General features: G+C 42.7%; 1 protein-coding gene and 1 long non-coding RNA gene across 5 annotated transcripts; one reads left to right on the plus strand and one right to left on the minus strand.

Annotated features, from left to right (window-relative positions):
- Window positions 1-487: 487 nt before the first annotated feature.
- On the minus strand, window positions 488-17,926 carry LOC147821760 (uncharacterized). 3 transcript variants are annotated; one of them, XR_015446579.1, is made up of 5 exons: window positions 17,758-17,926; window positions 10,165-10,385; window positions 4,249-4,413; window positions 2,621-2,728; window positions 488-1,701 (listed from the first exon to the last, which is right to left on the minus strand). It is a non-coding gene; the product is annotated as an uncharacterized LOC147821760 (long non-coding RNA). The 3 variants fall into 3 exon arrangements; XR_015446578.1 differs by having other exon boundaries at window positions 2,613-2,728; XR_015446580.1 differs by lacking the exon at window positions 10,165-10,385 and having other exon boundaries at window positions 2,613-2,728.
- Window positions 17,927-17,982: 56 nt separating this feature from the next.
- LOC101699848 (transgelin-2-like) lies at window positions 17,983-22,245 on the plus strand. 2 transcript variants are annotated; one of them, XM_087199377.1, is made up of 2 exons: window positions 17,983-19,028; window positions 21,076-22,245. In XM_087199377.1, the coding sequence occupies exons 1-2, from the start codon at window positions 18,467-18,469 to the stop codon at window positions 21,207-21,209; spliced, it is 696 nt and encodes a 231-aa protein (XP_087055503.1). In that variant the 5' UTR covers window positions 17,983-18,466; the 3' UTR covers window positions 21,210-22,245. The 2 variants fall into 2 exon arrangements, with proteins under 2 accessions (XP_087055503.1, XP_087055504.1); XM_087199378.1 differs by lacking the exon at window positions 21,076-22,245 and having other exon boundaries at window positions 17,987-19,706.
- Window positions 22,246-22,713: the final 468 nt, after the last annotated feature.

Raw genomic sequence — 22,713 nt, forward strand, 5'->3', positions numbered from 1 at the left:
TTTTCTCATATTGGGATTTCTAAAAACAAAATATCTGACTAATGATGTGCATCTTTACATGTACCTATATATCTTCTTTCTTGGCTTATTATGGGCTGACAACATTTATATATTGTGAATAAAGGTCCTATGTTAGATATATCCATTTGTTGGGAGCTTTTCCTGGTTTTTATTCTCATTTCTTTCTTTACACTGTTTGTTTTTGAGACAGAGTCTTCCTTTGTAGTCCAGGCTGATTTTGAACTCACGGTCTTTCTGCCTCCTGAATTCTGGGATTATATAGCCATTATATCTGGGTAAACATTTTTTGACATATTTTTATATTCTGTTTTTCAATTTTCGTTTTTATTAGGCCATGTTTGCAGTACATAATGATTACATTCATCGTGGGGAGTTGGTACATTTACATAACACATCTTAATTTTATATTCTATAATCAATAATTCCATTATCTAAAGTGGGTTCTAATTCTGTTATGTGTTATTTCTGTTGACTCTATTTCTGTTAACTTGTTATCTTAAATGTGGCTTATCTTTCTGTTTTCTTTTTTTTAAGGGTTTTTTGTTGTTGTGTTTGTTTGCTATTTGTTTGTTTATGATAGCGTCTCATTATGATCATGGCTGGCCTTGAACTCATTACATAGCCCAGGCTGACCTCAAATTTGGGTCAATCCTGCTGCTTCAGCCTCCTGAGTCTGGAATTATAGGCATGTGCCACCATGGCCAATTTACCTTTCCATTTTCTTAATTGTGCCTTTCAAATAGCAGATCAAGTACAATTGTATCAGGTTTTTCCTGTCATAATTTGTGCTTTTGGAGGGGTCCTTTTTAAAAAATCTTTGCCCACCCCAAAGAAAGCAGATTACTCTTGTTTTTTCCTCTAGAAGGTTTATGGTTTAATATTTATATTTAGATATATAACCTATTTCAAGTAATTTTTATGTATGGTACAAAGTAAAGATTGAGTTTATATTCTATATAGGGATATCCACTTTTAAAAAGTTGCCTTCCTTTCCTTGATGGATAAAGGTTTATAAATTTTTGTGGTATCTACTAATGCTCGCCTCATGAAGTTAGTTGAGTTTCTCTTCTGGTCTTTCTTTCTACTTTATTGGAGTAATTACTTGTTCTTCTAGCTTCTGAAGTTAGAAACTTAGGTTATTGACTTTAGACTTTTCTATTACTGTTTTTGTTAATGATTTCTAATTTAATTATTTTGTGGCTAGAAAATACACTCTGATTTCTGTCCTTTTAATTTATTAGGACTCATTTTAGGACACAGCATATAGTCTTTCTTGGTAAATATGTCAGGTACAGTTTAAAAGATCATTCAGGGTTGGGTACCAGCCCTGGCCTCAAGTCAGGCGTTTTAACATGAGTTCCATGGAATTTGTCCTGGGCTCTGCTGAAGCCAGTGGACACGCTGACTGCGGGGTGCCAGATTGTGGAGGTACAGAACCTGTCATTTCCCAGACTGGCCAGGATGGCATGAGTGGCGGACACACCACAGGCCCCATCGGTGTGCTGAGCTTCAGGGCCCTGCACCCCTGTCTTTTGGGGGCCACTGCTTCCATTCACTTCCTCTTCTCGGCCCTCCATGAACTGTCACTTTCTTTTCCTCCTTTCTGGAGCCAGCAGAATCCCGCCCAGCTCATCACTAAATCATGGTGACGGGAACTCTTGGACATCAGTTTGGCTGTGGCTGCAACGAAGCATGTGTTCCCTAAAACAGGGTCATGGGGAGCTGTCCTGGTTGGGTGGGGGAGGAGGCTGCAGTTCTAGAGAATTCTAGCAGCCCCCCCAAAGACAGCCTGAGTCTACAGAGCTGCCTCACAAAAGGCTGCTGTGAGCCACTGTGCTCTGGGCTAGTTTTAAAGTGAAAAACGAAGTCATCCTGACTCCATCATTCCAAGAAAATGTGGAACTTCTGGTTCCTCAACCACTTTTAGAGTCCCTAGCCCATCACCTGCCTGCTGGGGCTGCTGTGTGCCCTGCTGGTGTCCCTGAGGCCTGGTTTAAGAGAGCATGCTGTACGTGAAGGGGCTTGGCTGTGCCCAGTCTGCCCTTGTCACCCATGGGGTGACAGCTGCTTGGGCTCTGAGTTGTGCCTAGTGTGGAACCTGAGGGAGGAAGCACCTTAGGGACTCTGAAGTAGCTTTTTGTCACTCTGTGTCTGTAAGGAAAGGGGGTCACCTTGAGCCTCCAGGCCGAAGTGCCTGGCAGTCCCAGTGGCAGTAGGACAGAGCAGTCTTACTGGAAGATGCTTTCCTGCTTCGTCTATGGCACTGGCATATCTCTCTCTCTCTCTCTCTCTCTCTCTCTCTCTCTCTCTCTCTCTCGCCTCCACCCTCATACTTCCTAGCCCATCTTCTCTTCTCCATCCCATCAGCCTTTACTCCTCCATCCCTTCTTGAAGGGTGGCCCCCTTGGAGTCTCCAGCACTGGCCTGCCCAAGTCTCATCACTCTCCTCCCCCTCCCCCTGCAAGTGTCTGGTCACTGTCCCTGTGATGAGTCCTCTGTCCTCCCTGCTTCCTTTGGCAGCCAATGGAAGAGGCTGATCAGTGGAGCCACATGGCCATCTCTGCCTGTTCCCCTTAGAAACACAGCCAGACCTGCTCACATGATGCTGGTGCACATGATTTGTCCAATTGAACAGAACAGTCCTGGATGCTGCCACAAACGCAAGATGTGCCCTGCAGGCGAGCCTGCCGTAGGAATGACCGTACTTCTGGTTGGAGGAAAAAGAAAACATCACCTGATCTCAGCCCCTTCACACCCTGTATTTCCTCCTCTTTCCTCTTCACCATAAATAAAAACAAAAAACACTAAAAAAAAAAAAGATCATGCTGGGTGTGGTGGTGGTGGTGCACGCCTGTAATCCCACCACTAGGGAGGCTGAGGCAGGAGGATTGCTGTGAGTTGGAGGCCAGCCTGGGCTACATAGTGAGTTCAAGGCCAACTTGAACTAAATAGCGAGATGCTGCCTCAAAAAAAAAAAAAAAAAAACTAAAACAAACAAATAAAAGAATTTAAGCCAGGCATGGTGTTGCACAACTGTAATCCCAGCACTTCAGGAGGCTGAGGCAGGAGGTTCACATAGTTTTTTTCATGTTTAAAGAAATCTCTGTAATTTCTAATCCCTTTGATCCATTAGAATATTAAATTCCACATCATTTTTATCTATCCTTTTTTTTTTTTGATATGGGGATCTTGCTGTGTTGTCCAGCCCGGCCTCAAACTCTTGGGCTCAAGGGATCCTCCTGCTTTTGTCTCCCAAGTAGCTGGGACTATGGGTGGTGCCACTGTACCCGGCCATATTCAACTATCTTGGTTTTGTAAGCTTTTATTTTGAAAAAATTGTTAGACTTGCAAAAAGTTTCAAAAACATTTAAGAGAACTGTCACGTGCCCAGCATACACTTGAAATCTACTCTTAGTGATTTTTAGCAACACAATGCATTGTTCTTAACTCCAGTCACCATGTGTAGTGGTGACATACAACTTTATTTTCTACTGCCTCAGCATTTATTTGTAAATAGAAGTCTAACTTTCTCACACCAGAGTGGGGCTCAATCACCTGTGACACAGTCTCCATACTGTACCCTACCCAAATGGCCAGAGCTAAAGACTTAGAGATATCTCTTCTGGCCAAGATTGGCTCCCTGCTTTCCCACCACTTCCTTTAAATGGGCCATTTTGACATTTGCTTGGCTGCTTAAAGTGACCACCTCTCAGTCATAGCATGATCTCTTGAAACTAGTGTCTGTTTCCATTTTTTAAAAAATCATCAGATGAAGCTTCCCGAACTTCCTGGCCTCTGCATTTGTGTGTTTCCTCCAGGTGTCCCATGTACTAACATCTAGAATACTAAGCACTATAAAACTGTTACTTGATGATTGTGTGGTCTGATGCCCGATGGCGAAGCCACACTAAGGAGACTTACACAGGTGGGTGGGTCACCTGCTGATGTTGTCTCCCACCCTGGTGACTGCTGGAAATGGCAGCCACCAGCTGAGTTGGTAATAAAACTCGGAAGAGTTTCATTCAAAACTCCACGTCTTATAGTCCATTCCTTGAACTCACTCCTCCTATTTAACTGAAAGTTTATATTCTCTAAATGATGTATCCCCGATCCCACATTATCCTCGATCTCCACAATTCTGGTCTCTACTTTTATAAGTTCAACAATTTTAGATTCTGTACGTACATGAGGTCATGCAGTATTTCTCCTGTGCCTGGCCTATATTACCTGGCATAGTGTCCTCCAGGTTTATCCAGCTTGTTCCAAATGGCAGGATTTCCATGTCTTTATGACTGAATAATATTCCATTGTGTGTATACCACATTTTCTTTCACCATTCATTTGTTGACAGATGCCTCGGTTGCTTCCGTATCTTGGCTTCTGTGAATAATGCTGCAGTGAGAATGGAAGTGCACATCTTGTTAAGATACTGATTTCATTTCCTTTGAATGTATGCTGGAAAATGGTATATTAATTTTTTGAGGACTTTCCACACTGTTTTCCATAATGGCTATGCTAATATGCACATTCCCACCAACGGCGTGTAAGGCTTCCTTTTCACCACGTCTTTGCCAGCACTTGTCCTTTGTCTTTTTAATCACAGCCCTCTGACAGGTACGAGGTGATATCTTATTATAGTTTTAATATGTGTTATCGAATCTTTTTTAAGTGATCAAAGAGTCTCTTGGCCTCCCAGGTCACATCTAGCCAGGACTAGTGATGGAGCAGGACAGGGATCCTGAGCTCCAGTCTGGTCTTGCACCAGCTTCTGTGCCAGTTGGAACCCTGGGAAGGCCAACTGGGGCATTGCTGAAAGGCTCCATTGCTCTTCAGTTAGATCCACCTGGCTGACTGGTTCTCAGTGAAGATGAATGGTGTGTGTGTAACGCCAACAAATAAAACCACAAAAAGAGCCTTGGGGGGCATCTGTATATTTGTCTGTGTCAGTGTGAATATTCAAAAACTCTGGTTTCCAATTTTAAAGAAAACCAGAGCCTGAGAGGACTTGAAGCAGTAAAAACAGATTTTATGCAGGAACTATTGCAATAATAGCAAGGAGACCTCAGTACAGAACCGGGCTCAATTCCAAACACAGATCAGACAAGTGGGGACCTACAGCAGAGGAGCAAAGTGGGGACAGTGGACAGGAAGCTACTAAGAGGAAACAAAGTGTTGGGAGGGACTCTGGCCAGGCAGACTCCACAGGATTCCTGCTGAAGGCAAGCCAGGGTGATCAGATTGTGATCAGGGACGAAGAAACTACTCATGGCCCGGAGTGATCAGATCTGAAGGTGGGAGGAGGGAGCTCTCTGATCTGACTTAAGATTCTTGCTGCTACTGGGTGACGGAGGCCCATGCACGGGCACCGAGGTGAGGGCCCCCAAGGAGCCCGACTAAGGGAGTCAAGGGGAATCTTTTTCACCAAGGGCAGAACACACATTCTCCTCAAACACATAAAGAACTCTCTGTGGGTCAGACCACATGTTAGGCCAGAAAACAAGTCATGAATTTGAAAACATTGAAATCATACAAATTATCTTTCCTAACCACAACAGAATGGAACTATAAATAGGTAGCAGGAGGAAAACTGGAAAATACACAGATACAGTTGTCCCCCTCATTTGCAGGGGATACACTTGTTTGTAGAGACATATGCCAAGACCCAGGTGGGAGGCCGAAGCCTTACACAGTACATGCTGTGGTTTCTGCTGTGGTTTCTGCTGTGTGCCTCGCACAGTATTCGAGCTCCTCTGTCCTTTCATGTACCCTTCAGCTCTTCTCTTGCACTCTGGGGCTCTTTTTAATAAAATAAAGGTTACTTGCACGTGAGGACTGATACTGCAGTAGTCAATTTGATAACTTGGACGGCTATCAAGTGACTAACAGGTGGGCAATTTGTAGACGTGGATGTGCTGGACATGGATGTGATGCTGGGCATGTAGCTCAGTGGTAGAGCACTTGCCTAACATAAAAGGCCCTGAGTTCAACCCCCAATACTGCAAAAAGGGGAAAAAAAGGAAATTTGTATGATTCCCTTGGCTGGGAAGGATACAAGAAAACTGTTAATAATTAGAAGTTCTACAAGAACCAGGGCTTCCAGGACTGGAGCTTGGAAATTGATACAACCAAATTCAGGGACACTATACTCAGAATGGGGCATAATTTAAAACTAATGAATTGTTTATTTCTGGAACTTTCCATTTCATATTCTTAGACTGTGGTTAACTGCAAGCAATTAAAATCAAAGAAAACGAAGCCACAGGTAAAGGGGAACTATTATATGTAGAAATTAAACACACTCTTAACCAATAGGTCACAGAAGAAATCACAAGGGAAACTGGACAATGTGTTCAGATATATGAAATGAAAGCACAACATGCCACAAGTTACAGGAAGCAGCACAAGCAGTGGTAAGAGGGAAGTTCACAAGCAGTGGTAAGAGGGAAGTTCACGGCAGTGAACACTGGCGTAAAAAAGAATAAAAATCTTTAATCCCAGCACTCTGGGAGGCTAAGGCAGGAGGAATACAGGTTCAAGCCCAGCCTGGGCAACTTAGTAACTGCCTCAAAATAAAAAGGGGGATGGGGATGTAGTTCAGCGTAAAAGTCTTCAGTTCAATACCCAGTACCAAGAAAAAAGAAAGAAAGAAAATAGATTCCAAATCAACTGCTTAACATTATACCCAGAAAGAAAATGACAAGCTAAATTCTGACTTAGTAGAAGGAAGGAAATAATAAGAATCTCAGCAAAGATACGCTAAATAGAAGACAGAAAATAACATCATTTCTTATGAATGTTTTGAAATGAAAACCCAAACTTTCTGATTCCACATAGCACATTCCTCCTGGGTCTGTTTCCGCAAGTGATGATGAGACCCTGGGCCTGCCCTCGCCTCCATTAAATCACCTTTAAACAGTTACTCCCTGTTTTTCTATGATATTCTTATGGGAAATTTAGGGATATACAGATACACTATTCCTATCCCAAATAAAGAAATAAAAAAGCACATGTGAGAACAAATGATGAACTAACTGGCACAGAAAAGAATCAGGCAAAAAGGCTTCCTGCAGTGTTCTGGGCACCTTCCTGGAGGAGGAGCAGGCCAAGAGAGGAGGACGAGAGGGGGCCGACCTCCCACAATATGGTGACACTGAAATGGGGGACTCAGGCAGACAGTAGACTGAGGTCTGCTGCACCTCACTGAACATGACCAAGCCTCTTCCCTGCACCTCTGCAATTCAGGGAGGATTGTATGTGTCTCCCCTGGGGACTTCCCAGTCACCAAGCCTGTGATGATAAAGAGTAGCACACATGCATTGCATGACTAATTCGGATTGCTCAGAATCTGTACACTTTCCTACACAGCCAGACTCCCAGATCTCCTGCCATTACACCTTTTCACAGAGCCGAGTTGGAGATGAAAGGGAATAGAACAAGCTCCAAGGAAACCAGAAGAGATGAAAGGACCACAGCTTCTTCAAGTAACTCCAAAGACTTGTGAGACTCAAATTCTGCTTGATGGAGTGAATGCAGCAATCATTAAGACAGAGTGCAACTCCAGAGAGCTCTGACGGAGAAACCACCAAGCCCTACCCCCAAGATTCCCTTGATCCTAGTCAGTGTGCTTGGGACCCCTTTCAACTTAGGGATAATATTGTTTCTCATCAGACACAGAATGCACAAAATTACAAATGATTACACAATTACCTTCCCTCCTTCAAAAACAAAGGATTTGTATTAGTCAAGACTGTTTGACTTGAAAATAATAGCAGCCCAGGACAAATCAGTTTGAGCAAAAAGTGGAAATTTGCCAGGCATAGTGAAGCACACCTATAAGCCCAGCTATTTGGAAAATTGAAGCAGAAGGATCACAGCTTCAAGGCCAGCCTGGGCAACTTAGTGAGATCCTGTCTCAAATGGAAACAGCGGGAGGGGCAAGGGCTGGAGATGTAGCCCAGTGGTAGAGCACTTGCCTAGCATAGGAAAAGGCCTGAGTTCAACCCCCAGTACTGAAAAAAGTGTGTGTGTGTCGGGGGGTATATGGTTCCCTTGGCTAGGAAGGATACAGGAAAATTGAATAATTGGAAGGTCTACACGAATCAGGGCTTCCAGGACTGGGGCTTGGAAATTGATATATCCAAAGTCATCTGCACTTATCTTCTTCTCTTGGTTTTACTTATGTTTAGTCTAGTTGATCTATCTATTTGTGACAGTGGGGTGTTGAGGTCCCCCACTACAATTGTATTAGTGCATATGTGACTTTTCATGTCCATTAGTATTTGTTTTATATAGTTGGGTGCACTAGTCTTTGGTGCATAGATATTTATGATTGTCATCTCTTCCTCTTGGATTCTTCCCTTTACAAGGATGTAGTGTCCTTCTTTGTCTCTCTTAATCAGTGTTGGTTTGAAATCTACTTGATCTGCCAAGAGGATAGCTACTCCTGCTTTTTTTCGGGTTCCTGTTGCATGCAGTATTGTTTTCCACCCTTTAACTTTCAGTCTATGAGTTTCCTTTTGAATTAAGTGTGTTTCTTGTATGCAGCATATTGCTGGATTTTGCTTCTTGACCCATTCTGCCAGTCTATTTCTTTTGATTGTTGAATTGAGACCATTAACGTTGATGGTTATAACTGAAACATATTGACTTGTCATTGCCATGACCTTTTCTTTTTGTTGGGTTCTCCCTCTTTCCATTGAATTTCTTGTCATGGCAGATGGGTTCATTCTGCTTTGCTTCCTGGGGTTGTGAGCCTCAATGTCTGTTCCTAGGATATTGTGTAAAATTCTTTGGAGTGCTGGTTTGGTATTCACGAAGTTCCTAAGGTGCTCTTTGTCATGAAAGTAACTTATTTCTCCATCAATTTTGAAAGATAGTTTTGCAGGGTCCATCAATCTGGGTTGGAGGCTGTTTTCTTTTAGGGCTTGGAATATGTCACTCCAAGCTCTTCTTGCCTTGATGGTTTGTGTTGAGAAGTCTGCTGTGATTCTGATGGGCCTTCCTTTGTATGTGATTTGTTTCTTTTCTCTGACTGCTTGGAGAACTTTGTTCTTCTGTTGGGATTCTGGAATCTTAACAATTATATGCCTATGTGTAGATTTTTTTTATCAAGACTATTTGGAGTCCTATATGCCTCACTTATCTGTATGTCAAGCTCTTTTCCCCTGCTTGGGAAGTTTTCTGCCATTATTTCTGTAAAGAGATTTTTTATGTCATCTGTACTCTCTCCTGTTTCTTCATTGAGCCCAATCAGTCTTATGTTATTCTTCTTTGCATCATCTAGCAGCTGCTGGATTGATTTCTCATGTTCCCTTATAATTTTGAAGCAATTTTTCTTTTCCTGGTCACTAATTGCAGTCTTATCTTCTATATCTGAAATTCTGTCCTCACATTGGCTCATTCTGCTGTGTAGACTTTCAGTGGAGTTTTTCATCTTGTGGAAATCTATTTGCATCTGTTTTATGGATTCCATTTGTTTCTTATGTTGGGATTCCATCATGTTCCTGAGCTCCTCTCTAGATTTATTAATCATGTCTTGCACTAGGGGCACAATTTCTCCTGTTATCTGAGAAATTATTTCTGATTTCATTTTTTCCAGATCCCCTTTGGTTGCCAGTTCAGTGGGTCCAGGTGGTTGAGTATCAGAGTGTTCCATCTCATTTCCCTTTGGGGTTGCTGTAGGTGATCTGGAAGTCTAGTTTTGAGACTTATTTATGTGTTTTCTCATTTTGACTGGGCGGGGGGGCTGTTGGCACCTGCACAGATTACCTCCTCTGAGCTGGGAGAGGTGGGACAGAGGCCGGGAGCAGCAGTAGGGATGGTGACCCAAAAGCCCTTTCCTGTGGGCTAAGAGCAATGGGAGGGATGGTGGCCGGGAAGCCCCTTCCTCTGGACCAGGAGCAGTGGGATGGTAGCTCAGAAGCCCCTACCTCTGGGCTGGGAGCAGTGGGAGGGATGTTGGCCCAGAAGCCCCTTCCTCTGGGCCAGGACCAGCGGGACAGAAGGTGGCCCAAAAGCCCTTTCCTCTGGGGAGGAAGCAGCAGGAGGGATGGTGACTGGGAAGCCCCTTCCTCTGGACCAGGAGCAGTGGGACGGTGGCTCAGAAGCCCCTACCTCTGGGCCAGGAGCAGTGGGACTCAGTACCTTGGTCTGCTGGTGTGGTGTCCTCTGTGTCTCTGTAGTGTAGAACCAGATGGCTGCCTGTCTGCAGCGGGGTGATTCGGCATCTTCCGCATGACTCGGGACCTCGGTAGGGTGTGCACAGACCTGCCTGTCCACAGCGGGCTCCTTCTCTTGGTTTTGTTGTCATTCTCCACAGGCTACTTGCACCACATGGTGAATATGCTCTTACATACCTTTAGCTCCTTCACTCCAAAAACAAATGTTCCAAATATAAATCCAATGAGCTTTGCTGAGGTCACTCGCTAGTTATGAATCAACATTCTGAGGCCATTTTATTGAGATGCTCTGACAGGCTAGGCCTGGATTGTTTGCCCACCACTACAGCTCAGGAGAGTCAGGGCCAGGAAACTAGGTAACATGGTTCACAGCCTTGCTCAAACCACCTGGAATAGGAGAAGATGTTCCCCAAAGAAAGAGTGAAGGTGTGGTTACTAGAGGGAAGAATGGTTATGGCTGTGTTGTCACGTCCCAGCATAAAGCTTAATGTGCACTTGATGCATTTTATATTTTAGTCTCTCCAATATATGCTACCCACATTGCTCAATATAATCTCTCAGGTGCTGGCTTTGTTTTTAGGGCATGGAACTGGTAAAAGTAACTTCTGAAACTAGCAGTACCTGGGAAGCCCAGAATAAGCTGCCTAAGAAATTCAGGGAAAGAGTTGAGACAGGACTTCTGGGAAGATAGCAGAGTGGTGAGCAGCAGAGAAGGAGCTTCTCAGAGATTTACTGTCCTGACATTGGAATATAGCTGTGTGAGGAGGAGAAGGAAAGTGGATCCCCAGGACCCACATAAGTTCTAAAGTGAGAATTGAAAACCTCCAACCCAGATTGTTGTACCCTGCAAAACTATCTTTCAAAATTGATGGAGAAATAAGATTCTTCCATGAAGAAGAACACCTAAAGAAATTCATGACCACCAAACCAGCACTCCAAAGTGTTCTGAAGGATATTCTAGAAATAGACAACAAGGATTACAACTGCATGAACCCCAAGAGAATGAATCCACCAGGCAAGGCAAGAAATTAAACAGAAAAGGAAAGAAGGAAGCCAACAATAGGAAAATAACTTGACAGAGATAAGACAATAAATATCAGTTATAACCATCAATGTTAGTTGTCTCAATTCACCAATCAAAGGAAATAGACTGGCAGAATGGATCAAGAAGCAAGATCCAACAATATGCTACATACAAGAAACACATTTAAGGGCTGGGGATTTAGCTCAGTGGCACCACACCCGCCTCACAAGTGCAAAGTCCTGAGTTCGATCCCTGGTACCCCCCACCAAAAAAAAAAAAAAGAAAAGAAACACATAAACACATTTGATTCAAAAATAAGTTCATAAACTGAAAGTCAAAGGATGGAAAACAGTATTCCATGTGACAAGAACCTAGAAAAAAGCAGGGGTCACTATTCTATTTGAAGACAAAGTGGATTTCAAGCCAAGACTGATTAACAGAGACAAAGATCACTACATCCTTGTAAAGGGAACAATCCAAAAGGAAGAGATAATAATCATAAATATATAGGCACCAAATACCAGTACACCCAACTATATAAAAAATATTAACAGAAATGAAAAATCATATAAGCACTAATCTACTTATAATGGGGGACCTCAATACCCCACTGTCACTAATAGGCAGATCAACTAGACAAAAAATCAACAATGAAATATTAGAACTGAACCAAACTTGTGGAGAGAATGGACTTAGTAGATGTCTACAGAGTGTTCCACTCCACAACATCATAATACACATTTTTTTCAGTTGAACACAAGATATTCTCCAAAATAAACCACATACTAGCTCATAGAACATTCCTTAGTAAGTGTAAAGGAATTGAAATTATCCCATGCATATCATCAGACCATAATGCAATGAAATTGAAAATCAGTGGCAAAATAAACCCACAAGAACTTCATAAACACATAGAAATTAAATAACACCCTCCTGAACAACCAATGGGTCACAGATGAAATTAAAGAAGAAATCAGACAGTTTCTACAATTAAATATTGACAATACAACATACCAGAACTCATGGGAGGTAATGAAAGCAGTTCTATGAGGAAAATTTAAAGCAGTGAATACCCATACCAAGGAAATAGAGTGGGCTCAAATAAACAACCTAATGTTGAACTTCAAGCTTCTAGAAAAAGAAGAGTAAGTCAAGCCCAAAGCTCATACAAGGGAGGAAACTACAAAAATCAGAGCAGAAATTAATCCAATGGAGATTTAAAAACAGTACAAAGAATCAATGAATCAAAGAGTTGGTTCGTGAAAGATTAAAAAAAATTGACAAACCCTTAGCTAACCTTATCAAAAAAAGGAAAGAAAAGACTCAAATTCATGTAATTAGCAAAGAAAATGGAGAAATCACAACAGACCTTCTAATCCAGAAGATCATCAATACCTACTTTGAGAACCTGTATTCCAGTAGGATAGAAAACACAGAAGTAGACAGATACCTAGATACATATGAATTATCAAAACTTAATCAAGAAGATATAAAAATTCTAAATAAACCAATAATCAGTCAATGAAATTGAAGATGTAATTAAAAACCTACCAACTGGGCTGGGGATTTAGCTCAGTGGTGCTGCCACCTGCCTCTAAAGCACAAGGTCCTGAGTTTGATCTCTGGTACCCCCCTCAAAAAAACCCTGCCAACAAAGAAAAGCCCAGGCCTTGATGGATTCTATAAGAAATTTAGACAAAAAAAAAAATAAATTTAGACAACACATAATGCTGCTGCTTCTCAAACTCTTTAATGAGATTGAAAGGGAAGCAATACTCCCAAATTCATTCCTGAAAACAAGCATTACCTTGATACCAAAACCAGAGAAGGATCCAATCAAAAAAGAGAATAACAGGCCCATCTCCCTAATGAATATAGATGCAAAAATTCGCAATAAGATACTGGCAAACAGAGTGCAGCAAATCAAGAAGGTTATACATCATGACCAAGTTGGGTTCATCCCAGGGATCCAGGGATGATTCAACATACACAAATCAATAAATGTAATACACTATATTAATAGAGCCAAGGACAAATACCATATGATCCTTTCAATAGATGCAGAAAAGACAAGGTCTAACACCCATTCATAATAAAAACTCTACAGAAAATTGGTATAGATGGTCTTTAATCTCAATTTGATAAAAGCCATCTATGACAAACCAACAGCCAACATCCTACTAAATGGACAAAAATTGAAAACTTTCACTGTAAAATCAGAAATGAGACAAGGATGTCCATCGTCACCACTCTTGTTCAATATAGTTCTGGAAACATTAGCCAGAGCAATTAGACCAGAGAAAGAAATAAAAGGAATAAAGAAAGGAAATGGAGAAGTTAAATTATCATTATTTGCAGATGACATGATACTCTACGTAGAAGACCCAAAAACTCCACCAAAAGACTCCTAGATTTAATAAGAAAATTCAGTAGAATAGCTGGATACAAAGTCAACACTCAAAAACCAATAGCCTTCCTGTACATGAATAACAAACTCACTGAGAGAGAAGTTAGGGAAACAACACTTTAAACAATAGCATCTACAAAGTATAATACTTACAAATCAATCTAATGAAGGAAGTAAAAGACCTCTACGTTGAAAACTACAGTACTCTGAAAAAGGAGATTGAAGAGGATATCAGAAAATGGAAAGATATCCTTTTTTTTGGATAGGAAGAACCAATATAGTGAAAATGGCCATACTTCCAAAATTGTTATACAGATTTAATGCAATCCCAATCAAAATCTGAAAAGCATATCTCACAGAATTAGAAAAAACAATCCTAAAATTCATTTGGAACCAGAAGAGACCTAGAATAGCAAAGGCAATTCTGGCCAACAAAGGCAAGGCAGGGAGCATCACAATCCCTGACTTGAAATTATACTACAAAGCTACTGTGATAAAAACTGCATGGTACTAGCAAAAGAACAGACTTGAGGATCAATGGAACAGATTAGAAGATGCAGAAACAACTCCAGGCATACTCAGCCACCTTATCTTTGACAAAGGAGCCAAACACCTTCACTGGAAGAAAGATAGCCTCTTTAATAAATGGTACTGGAAAAACTGGCTTTCCACATGCTGAAGATTGAAACCAGACCCATATCTTTTATCATGAACTAGCCAAAAAAGAAAATGAATTGAAGATCTAAATATTAAAACAGAAACACTAAATCTACTAGAAGAGAGAATGGGCGGAACGCTTGAGGACAGGACATAGGAGTAGCAAAGACTTCATAAACACAGCCCAGACTGCATGGGAAATACTATAAAGAATCAACCCCTGGGACCTCATCTTATTAAAAAGCTTTTGTACAGCAAGAGAAACCATCAACAGAGTGAAGAAACCCACAGTGTGGGAAAAAAAATTTTCCAGCTATTCCTCAGACAAAGAAATACTGTCTAAAATATATAAGAACTCAAAAAAATCAGGACCCCCCCCCGATTTAAAGGCCCAATCCAAAATGGGCATCTGACATGGATACACACTTCTCAGATGAAGAAGTAGAAACAGCAAATAAATATATGAAAAAATGCTCAACATCACTGGTCATTTGAGAGGTGCAAATTAAAACAACTGTGAGATTTCATCTCAATCCAGAAAGAATGGCTGTTATCAAGAAATGAACCAATAATAAATTCTGGAGGGGCTATGGAGAAAAAGGAATCCTTCTCCACTGTTGGTAGGAGTGTAGACTGGTGCAACCACTGTGTGAATCAGTGTGGAAATTCCTCAAAAAAGTAAAACTATAGGTTTCATTCGGCCCAGCTATTCCCCTTCTTGATATCGTCCCAAAAGAATTAAAAGCATCCTATCACAGTGATATATGCACATCCATGTTTGTAGCAGCACAGTTTGTAATAGCTAAATCTTGGAAACAGCCCAAATGCCCATCAACTAATGAATGGATAAAGATGTAGTATTTTTACACAATGGAGTACTACTCTGCCAAAAAGAAGGATGAGCTTGTGACATTTATTGCTAAATGAATGCACCTTGAGACCATACTCTTAAGTGAAATAAATCATACTGCATAGTTTCTCTGGTGTGATAAATCAAAAGTGGAAATAAGGACTAAGATGTATAATAGATATTGGGAAAAGGGGGAACAAGGGAGGGTGGAGGAGGAAAGGAAGGAAGGGACAAGAAAAAAAGTGAAAATAGAAGGGAAAATGGCAAATAAATTTTGTAAAAGTAAATTTTTTCCAATAGATTTCATTCTTGTCATTTTTGTAAGATGACCCTGCAGTCCACCTGTTTGTAACTTTTTAAATAAAATAGACATCTGTATTACCGAAAAAAAGAAGAGTTAGGACAGGCTGAATGGCAATGACACATGATGTTTCTAAATTTAATATCTAGCAAGGTTGATATCACTGATATTCACTAAAGTGCAGATGACACATTGCCATGGCTTTTCCACATCACACCTCTGTTTTACAGAGGAGGGCTAAAGCTTAGGTTAGGGGACATTTCCAAGGCCACCTTCTGTTAACTGCCAACAGCAGGGGTCCAGAACCCTCTTGAGAGAGGAGATCACCACTCCTTATGGATTTGGGCAACAGTGGATTGACTGTGTTATTGGACAACTATGGGTTAACTAGGTAACTATGTTCTTTGTAGAATGCACCTGAGTAACCATGACAACTTTTGTAATCTGTCACCAAAGTAGTGTACCAAACTCAGAAAGTTCTGTCAGAACTCTTAGCCCTCCCCCCTCCTCCACTGCCCTGCTTTGTGTAAATCCTGCTTGGTATATTCCTAGGGAAACTCCAATGGCATTAAGCTTTGCAGATATAAAAAGAGGTATATAAAGAAGTGCAAACTTTTTGGGGGGCTCTCGATACTGACAGGAGTCACATGCTGAGCCAATGGCATTAAAAGGCTGCATTTTGCTCCTATCTTTGTGTTAAGAGCTGTCTGTCTGGGGTCCTCACAGTTTCCCGCTTCACACTCTCACACCCAATCTGCAGTGTTACCTCCCCAGTAACCAGATAGCCAAATACAAATGTCTGATTGACTTAGGTGCATGTTTTCTACTTCTTACTTTTATAGATTTTTCTAGAGTTCCTTTAATGAAAAAAGAAGCTGAAGGGGCCAGGGATTTAGCTCAGTGGTTTCGCTGCCTGCTGCACAAGTGCAAGGACCAGAGTTCGATCTCCAGTACCCACCCACCCCCAAAAAAAAGAAAAGAAAAAAGAAGCTGGGCTATGGCTCTGAATCTACCCTTAAGTCACTCACTGACCCTGACCTAGTTTCTTCTCCCTTAGGCCTCAGAGTCCAGATCCTATCTGATTGCAGATGGCACAGATTTCCCAGGGTCCTCATCTGATCTCTCCTCCCAGGCAAGCAGGAGGATCAGTTTCAGGAAGTAAGGGTAGAAAGCCCAGACATATGGATGAAAAATGCAAGCAGGAGAGCCAAATCACGTGGCTCAGAAAGCCAAAAGTTCCACACATCTAGTCCAAGGCGTCAAAGAACAGCTACCCAAGGCCCAGGAAGAGAAAATAGACAGCGGCAAGACAGCCAGGCAGTGCCAAGACTCTCACTGGGAGCCTGAACATGATGAAGGCCAAAGCCTCCCACCCTGACACTCCTTTCTTTTGGGAGGTGCCCTGTGCCTGTTACAAACAGCTTTCGTGGGACTGTTGGTCAGGGGGCCCCTCCTTCCTGAGAAGGGTGTCAGATGGACCCAGGAGAGATGAAGCAAATTCTTCCCCATGGGGACACCTTGAAGAAACTCTCTATTTCTGATGCCTGGATTCCCAGAACTGTGTTGCTTCTTGTCCATTCCAAACCCTACTTCTTCCACCCTGTCTTCAGTTAAGCATCTGCTTACATCAGCTTCTTATGTTTATAACGGGAGAACCTTAATAGACACAACTCTTTTTCTTTGGTTGAATAGTATAATTTTGCTCTTTAGTTTTTAGGGTCAATATCATTTATTGAGTCCCGCTGACTGCCAAGATCTGTGCAGAGCACTTCCACACAAATTCAGAAAAATAATTCGAAGTTATGGAGCCGATAATTATGCTATCACTCATATTCAATTGAGTGAGCGCTGATAGAGCCATTGATGATGGAGAGCCAGTGTTTGACTGAAGTCTACCTCCAGTTCCCGGCTCACCATATCGTTTGTCCTCCATACAATCAGGTCCCAGCTCCCTTCCTTGCCCACAGGAGATGGCTCACACCATGGCTGCCTGGTGCCACGTACCTGGCCTGTACCTAACAATGGCTCCCTGACCCTCATTTGCTCTCTGGCTTATGGCCCTTGGACCTGTGCTTGAGGTAAGCTGTTCTTCTGGATTGATTTCCACTTACTTCTTTACTATGAGTTGGATTTTCATTCTGTCATTCATTCTATTTATGGCATTGTGCATGGCCAAGTATAAAGAATCTGATACTATATCAGGAGGACCTAATCCTTGTCTATATAAACTTAGGTACTGCATTAGTATGTTTTGGACTACTATAATAAAATTCCAGAGGCATGTTATCTTTATAAAGAAACAAGATGTAGAGAGCTCACCCTTCTGGACATTCAAGGGTGTCACAACACTTTGGCTTGGTATAGTGAGGACCTCATGGCAGATGTCAGAAGCACATATGGAAGGAAGAGATCACACTTTGAACAGGAAGCCAGAGAAAGACTAGGGTCACACAGTCCTTTCTGAGGGTTCATCCCCACCTGATGTAATAATGACCTGATGTAATAATGATGTAATAATGACATGATGTAATAATGACATTACATAAGGATGTCCCACCTCCCAGCCTAACATTGAGCATTAAGCTTTGAGCACTGGACTCTTTGAGGTATAAACTACATGTAAGCCATTGTAGAGCCTCTTACAGAGGCTAATGTTCAGAAGGTGTTAAAACATGACAAGTGACATAGGGGAAGTAAAGGCCTTTGGAGTATATGTCCAACCCTTAACTTAGTGTAGTACTCAGGGAAGGCCTCCATGAACAGAAGTTCCCTTGAAGTCAAGTGATGAGGTCTAAGTGGAGCACACTGATTAGGCAGGGCCTGGACATAGCTCTGGATTTTGTAGGTCTCTGCTGCTCTGGTTGAGTCCCTGGCCTCCCAGACCCAGCCAGTGCCTAGGATCCCAGCCAGCAGGGGCCAGAAAGGCCCCTGCTCACTATATTTGACCCGAATGTGAAGAGTCAAATCTGGGTTGTCGGCAGTATCCAGCTTGCCCTGACGCTCCCCACAGACACCACAGGTGTTCAGAATGGCCAACAGGGGACCTGCATATGGCCTGAGCCGGGAGGTACAACAGAAGATTGAGAAACAGTATGACGCTGACCTGGAACAGATCCGGATCCAGTGGATCACCATGCAGTGCCGAAAGGATGTGGGCTGGCCCCAGCCTGGGCGTGAGAACTTCCAGAACTGGCTCAAAGATGGCACGGTGTTGTGTGAGCTCATCAATGGGCTGTACCCTGAGGGACAGGCCCCAGTGAAGAAGATCCAGGCCTCCACCATGGCCTTCAAGCCGATGGAGCAGATCTCTCAGTTCCTGCAGGCGGCTGAGCGCTACAGCATCAATACCACTGACATCTTTCAAAGTGTGGATCTCTGGGAAGGAAAGAACAAGGCCTGTGTACAGCAGACACTGATGAACCTGGGTGGGCTGGCTGCGGCCCGGGAGGACGGACTCTTCTCTGGGGATCCCATCGGGTTTCCTAAGAAATCCAAGGAGAACCCTCGGAACTTCTCGGACAACCAGCTGCAAGAGGGCAAGAATGTGATCGGGTTACAGATGGGCACCAACCGAGGGGCATCTCAGGCAGGTATGACTGGCTATGGGATGCCACGCCAGATCCTCTGATCCTGCCCCACCCTGCCGCCCTCCCATGAATGGTTAATATATATGTATATACGTTTTAGCAGTGACATTCCCTGAGAGCCCCCGGAGCTCTCAAGCTCCCCTCTGCCAGGGCGGGGACCCAGTCTTTCCTGTCACCTGTGGGGGTGCCTGATGGAGCCTCTCCCCCTGCGCTTACTCCCCCACACCCATCAAAACTGGACCAACTTTTCCCCTGGGACCAAAATTTGGGAGGTCTTAGCCTTCCGCTCCCCACCATTCCTGTCCTCTTTCTCTGGCCTCTCCTGACCCTGAGCTCTGTGCTCTCAGCGGTCCTTGGCTCAGAGTCAGGGATGCTGCCTTCTGGCCTGGTGTTGGACTGGCCTTCCTTCCACAAGTATGCCTGTCCCGAAGCTGTGGCTGCAGGGACTTAATTTATAGGGAGGGCCTTGTGGCGACTGCCACTCAAGCCACAGCTGCTGCGCTGTGCTCACCACACATCTGGGGCAGCCTTCCCTGGCAGAGGCCCTCTTGGTTCCTCATTTTCCATTCCCCGCACTGTGGCTCAGGGATGGGGTTGAGGGAACAGAAGAAGGAGGGCTTCCCACCACGATCTGGGGCTTGAGGAATATGAGTTTGCTGATTTAAATAAATAATCATGGTCGTTTGGGGGAAAAAAAAATATCTGGGTTTTCATCCAGAATATCCCAGACCAGCTAAAGAGGCAGGAAAGTCTTCAGTGAAACAAGAAAAGCTCACAGAAGCCACCGACCTGTGCTGAAGCTTGGGGACCACAGAGTAGTAGAAAAGACCATGCTAAGTTGTCAAAGCTTTCTCTTCATTCTAGCACTGGGTGGTGAATAAGGGAGCAGGAAATAAGGGAGCAGGCCACAGGTGGGCATCTCTGAGGACCAGCATCAGCCTCCTGTTGGTTGGCCTGGACACTCTGGAACCATTTAAATGTAATCTTCCCTTTAAACTGGTTATTGCTGAGAAATCTTTCTCAGACTGAAAGCAATGTGAAAAAAGGGGAAAGGCTAAAAAAAAGGTGACAAAAATATCAGAACTGCTAGTTGCACAATGACACTCAAGAGGGGTGAAAAAATTCAATTTTAGATATAACTCCAAGTAATACTTGAAATTCTTCTACACACAGCCATAAGTGGAAATCGAAAAGAGCATCTGCCTGGTGACTGCAGATGGCTCTAGGTGCTAACCCAGCACATCCCACCACCAGGCCGGCCTGGGCTGCCTGAGGAGACACTGTTGGGAGTTTAGCTTCACCTTTTGAGGAGAGCAGAGGAGGTGGCCTCTCTCCAGCTCTGCCCTCCTGGATCAGAGTGAGGTTCACCTTCTCCTCATAATTAGGTCAATACATGTTGAATTTTAGAAAACAAGAAAATACTGAGAGGCAAAACTAAAGTAACAGGTTTCCAGCCACTTAGAGATTATCACGACAGCCTTCTGGATTTTTTCTGTATATGAATAGGCATGTGACTGTCTTTATCCAAATGAGGTCATACCACACATTGATTTTTTTCTCTCTCAATTTTTACTTTGAAAGCTTTCAAATCTACAGTAAATGGAAAATGTAGTATAATGTGCATCTAAAAATAATTCTAGATTCATGAACTGGTACTATTTTGCCAGATTTGTTTTATCTCTCTCTTACCCCACTATTTACAGTCAAACCTTGATTTGTGAGCATAATTTGTTCCGGAAACATGCTCATAATCCAAAACACTTGTATATCAAGTGAATTACCCCATAAGAAATAATGGAAACTCAGATGTTTCATTCCACAACTCAAAAAAAATTCATATAAATATGATTATAAAACTGTAATACAAAATAATAAAGAAAACACAAAATATAAAGAAAAATAAATTAACTTGCACTTATCTTTGAAAATCTTAGTGGCTGGTGCAAGGGAGACAAGAGAGAGGAGGGTTATTCTGCAGGACGACTTTCACTGTAACTAAAGGAATCACTGCTATCTAACGGCTCAATGAAATCTTTTTTTTTTCCTGCAGCTTTAACAAAGAACCTTTCCAATGACACTTGCTCTTGCCTCCTTTTGTGGATTTCACAGAAATGTGACATTGTACTGTTGTTAAACAGATTCATCACTGTCGCACTGTTTTTCACATTTTACTCATCTCCCTAATCTCATTTGAAGTGAGGGATTCCTCCACCTTTTTTTCTCCTCTTCCTCTGCAGACAAAATCTCTTCCATAACCTCTTACTATTGGGAAATGATCAGCCACAATCCCGAAGAGAGAGACAGAGAGAGGAAGGAAGAGGGAGGGAGAGAGAGAAGAACCATTGGCTCAGTTGTGATCATGTGACATCACTTGTTTATCAAGTTAAAATTTATTAGAAATGTTTGCTCATCTTGTGGAACACTCGCAGAATAAGTTTCTTGCAATCCAAGGTTTTACTGTATATATTTTTTCTATATACTGTATCTGCCTCTAGATACAGATATCTGTATATCTATATCTGTATGTAGAGAGATCTGTGTGTTAAGAGATCTATATAGACAGATATTGCAAGACAGATAAAGAGCCATGTTAGCCATTGGAGGGTCCATTAGCTATGTCATGACCTTTCCCTGATAAACAGCTTCACATATGTCTCCTGAGGACAAAGACTTTCACCTTCACTGCCACCACACACTATCACACTCAGGAAACTGCGCTGACACGATACCAATAACCAATATGCAACGCTTATCCAAAGTTCCCTAAATGCCTAATTTCCAGTTGGCATCAAAAGCTGGGCTCTGGAAGTTCATACAGAGACAGAGTTTGGGGTGCAAGCAACATGCACCCTATGAAAAGAAGCAGGAAGAAGATGACAAGAAGAGTAAGAGGCTGAAGTGGATCCAGAGAGCTGATGACAAGACTCCCTCTGCAAGCTCTGATCTCTAAAATGCAGTGGATTCAGGGAGATGTGGAAGGCACCTCCATGACTTCCAGACCCAATCTCACATTGTCACATCTCTTCAGTCTCCTCTGGCTGCTGTTGCAAAAGTACTGTAGACTGTCAGGTATAGTGGAGTATGTCTGTCATCCCAGCTCCTGGAGGGCTGGGTGAGACGGGAGAATCACAGCTTCAAAGCCTGCAGCTCAGTGTAAGAGCCTCGCATGTTCAAAGCCCTTGGTTCAATCCCCAAATAAACATAAACGTATCTTATAAACAACAGCAAGTTGTTTGACCAGCAGACTTGCTGTCTGGTGCAGTGTGTGATCTGGTTCGTAGCTTGGCTGAGAGGGGCAGATGTCTCTGGGGCCTCTCATAAGGACACTAAAGCCAATCAGAGGGGTCCACTCCCCTGACCTATTCACCATACAATGCCCCACCTCCAAATACCCTCACAGTAGGGATTAGGTTTCAATATGTGAGTTTTGAAGGACATAAGCCTCTCATCTACAGCAGTTTTCTCTGCCTTTTTTTTAATCCTTTATCATATTAATTCTCCTGAATGGACCAGTTGTTTGATGGAATTTCCTTCATCTTGGATTCGTCTGATACATAAGAGTTTCCAAGCCTACTTTGTTCAGTCAACAGTTTTCCTTCCATTTTTCATGTCAATTTGTCCTTCAACATTTTCCTGCCATATAACACGCAAGAATGAAGAAATTTCTGATTACGGACACAGTGCCCAA

Source organism: Heterocephalus glaber, unplaced genomic scaffold (assembly GCF_053883595.1).
Source record: "Heterocephalus glaber isolate CG9 unplaced genomic scaffold, H.glaber_assembly_v1.0 deba00001707, whole genome shotgun sequence".
In the NCBI taxonomy this organism is placed as follows: Eukaryota; Metazoa; Chordata; class Mammalia; order Rodentia; family Bathyergidae; genus Heterocephalus; species Heterocephalus glaber.

What these genes read in the sequence shown, in the direction of transcription:
- LOC101699848 (XM_087199377.1), top strand. Translation starts at nt 18,467, where the DNA reads ATGGCCAACAGGGGACCTGCATATGGCCTGAGCCGGGAGGTACAACAG. An exon ending in CCGAGGGGCATCTCAGGCAG is followed by an intron (nt 19,029 to 21,075) that starts GTATGACTGGCT and finishes TTTTTCCTGCAG; the next exon opens with CTTTAACAAAGAACCTTTCC.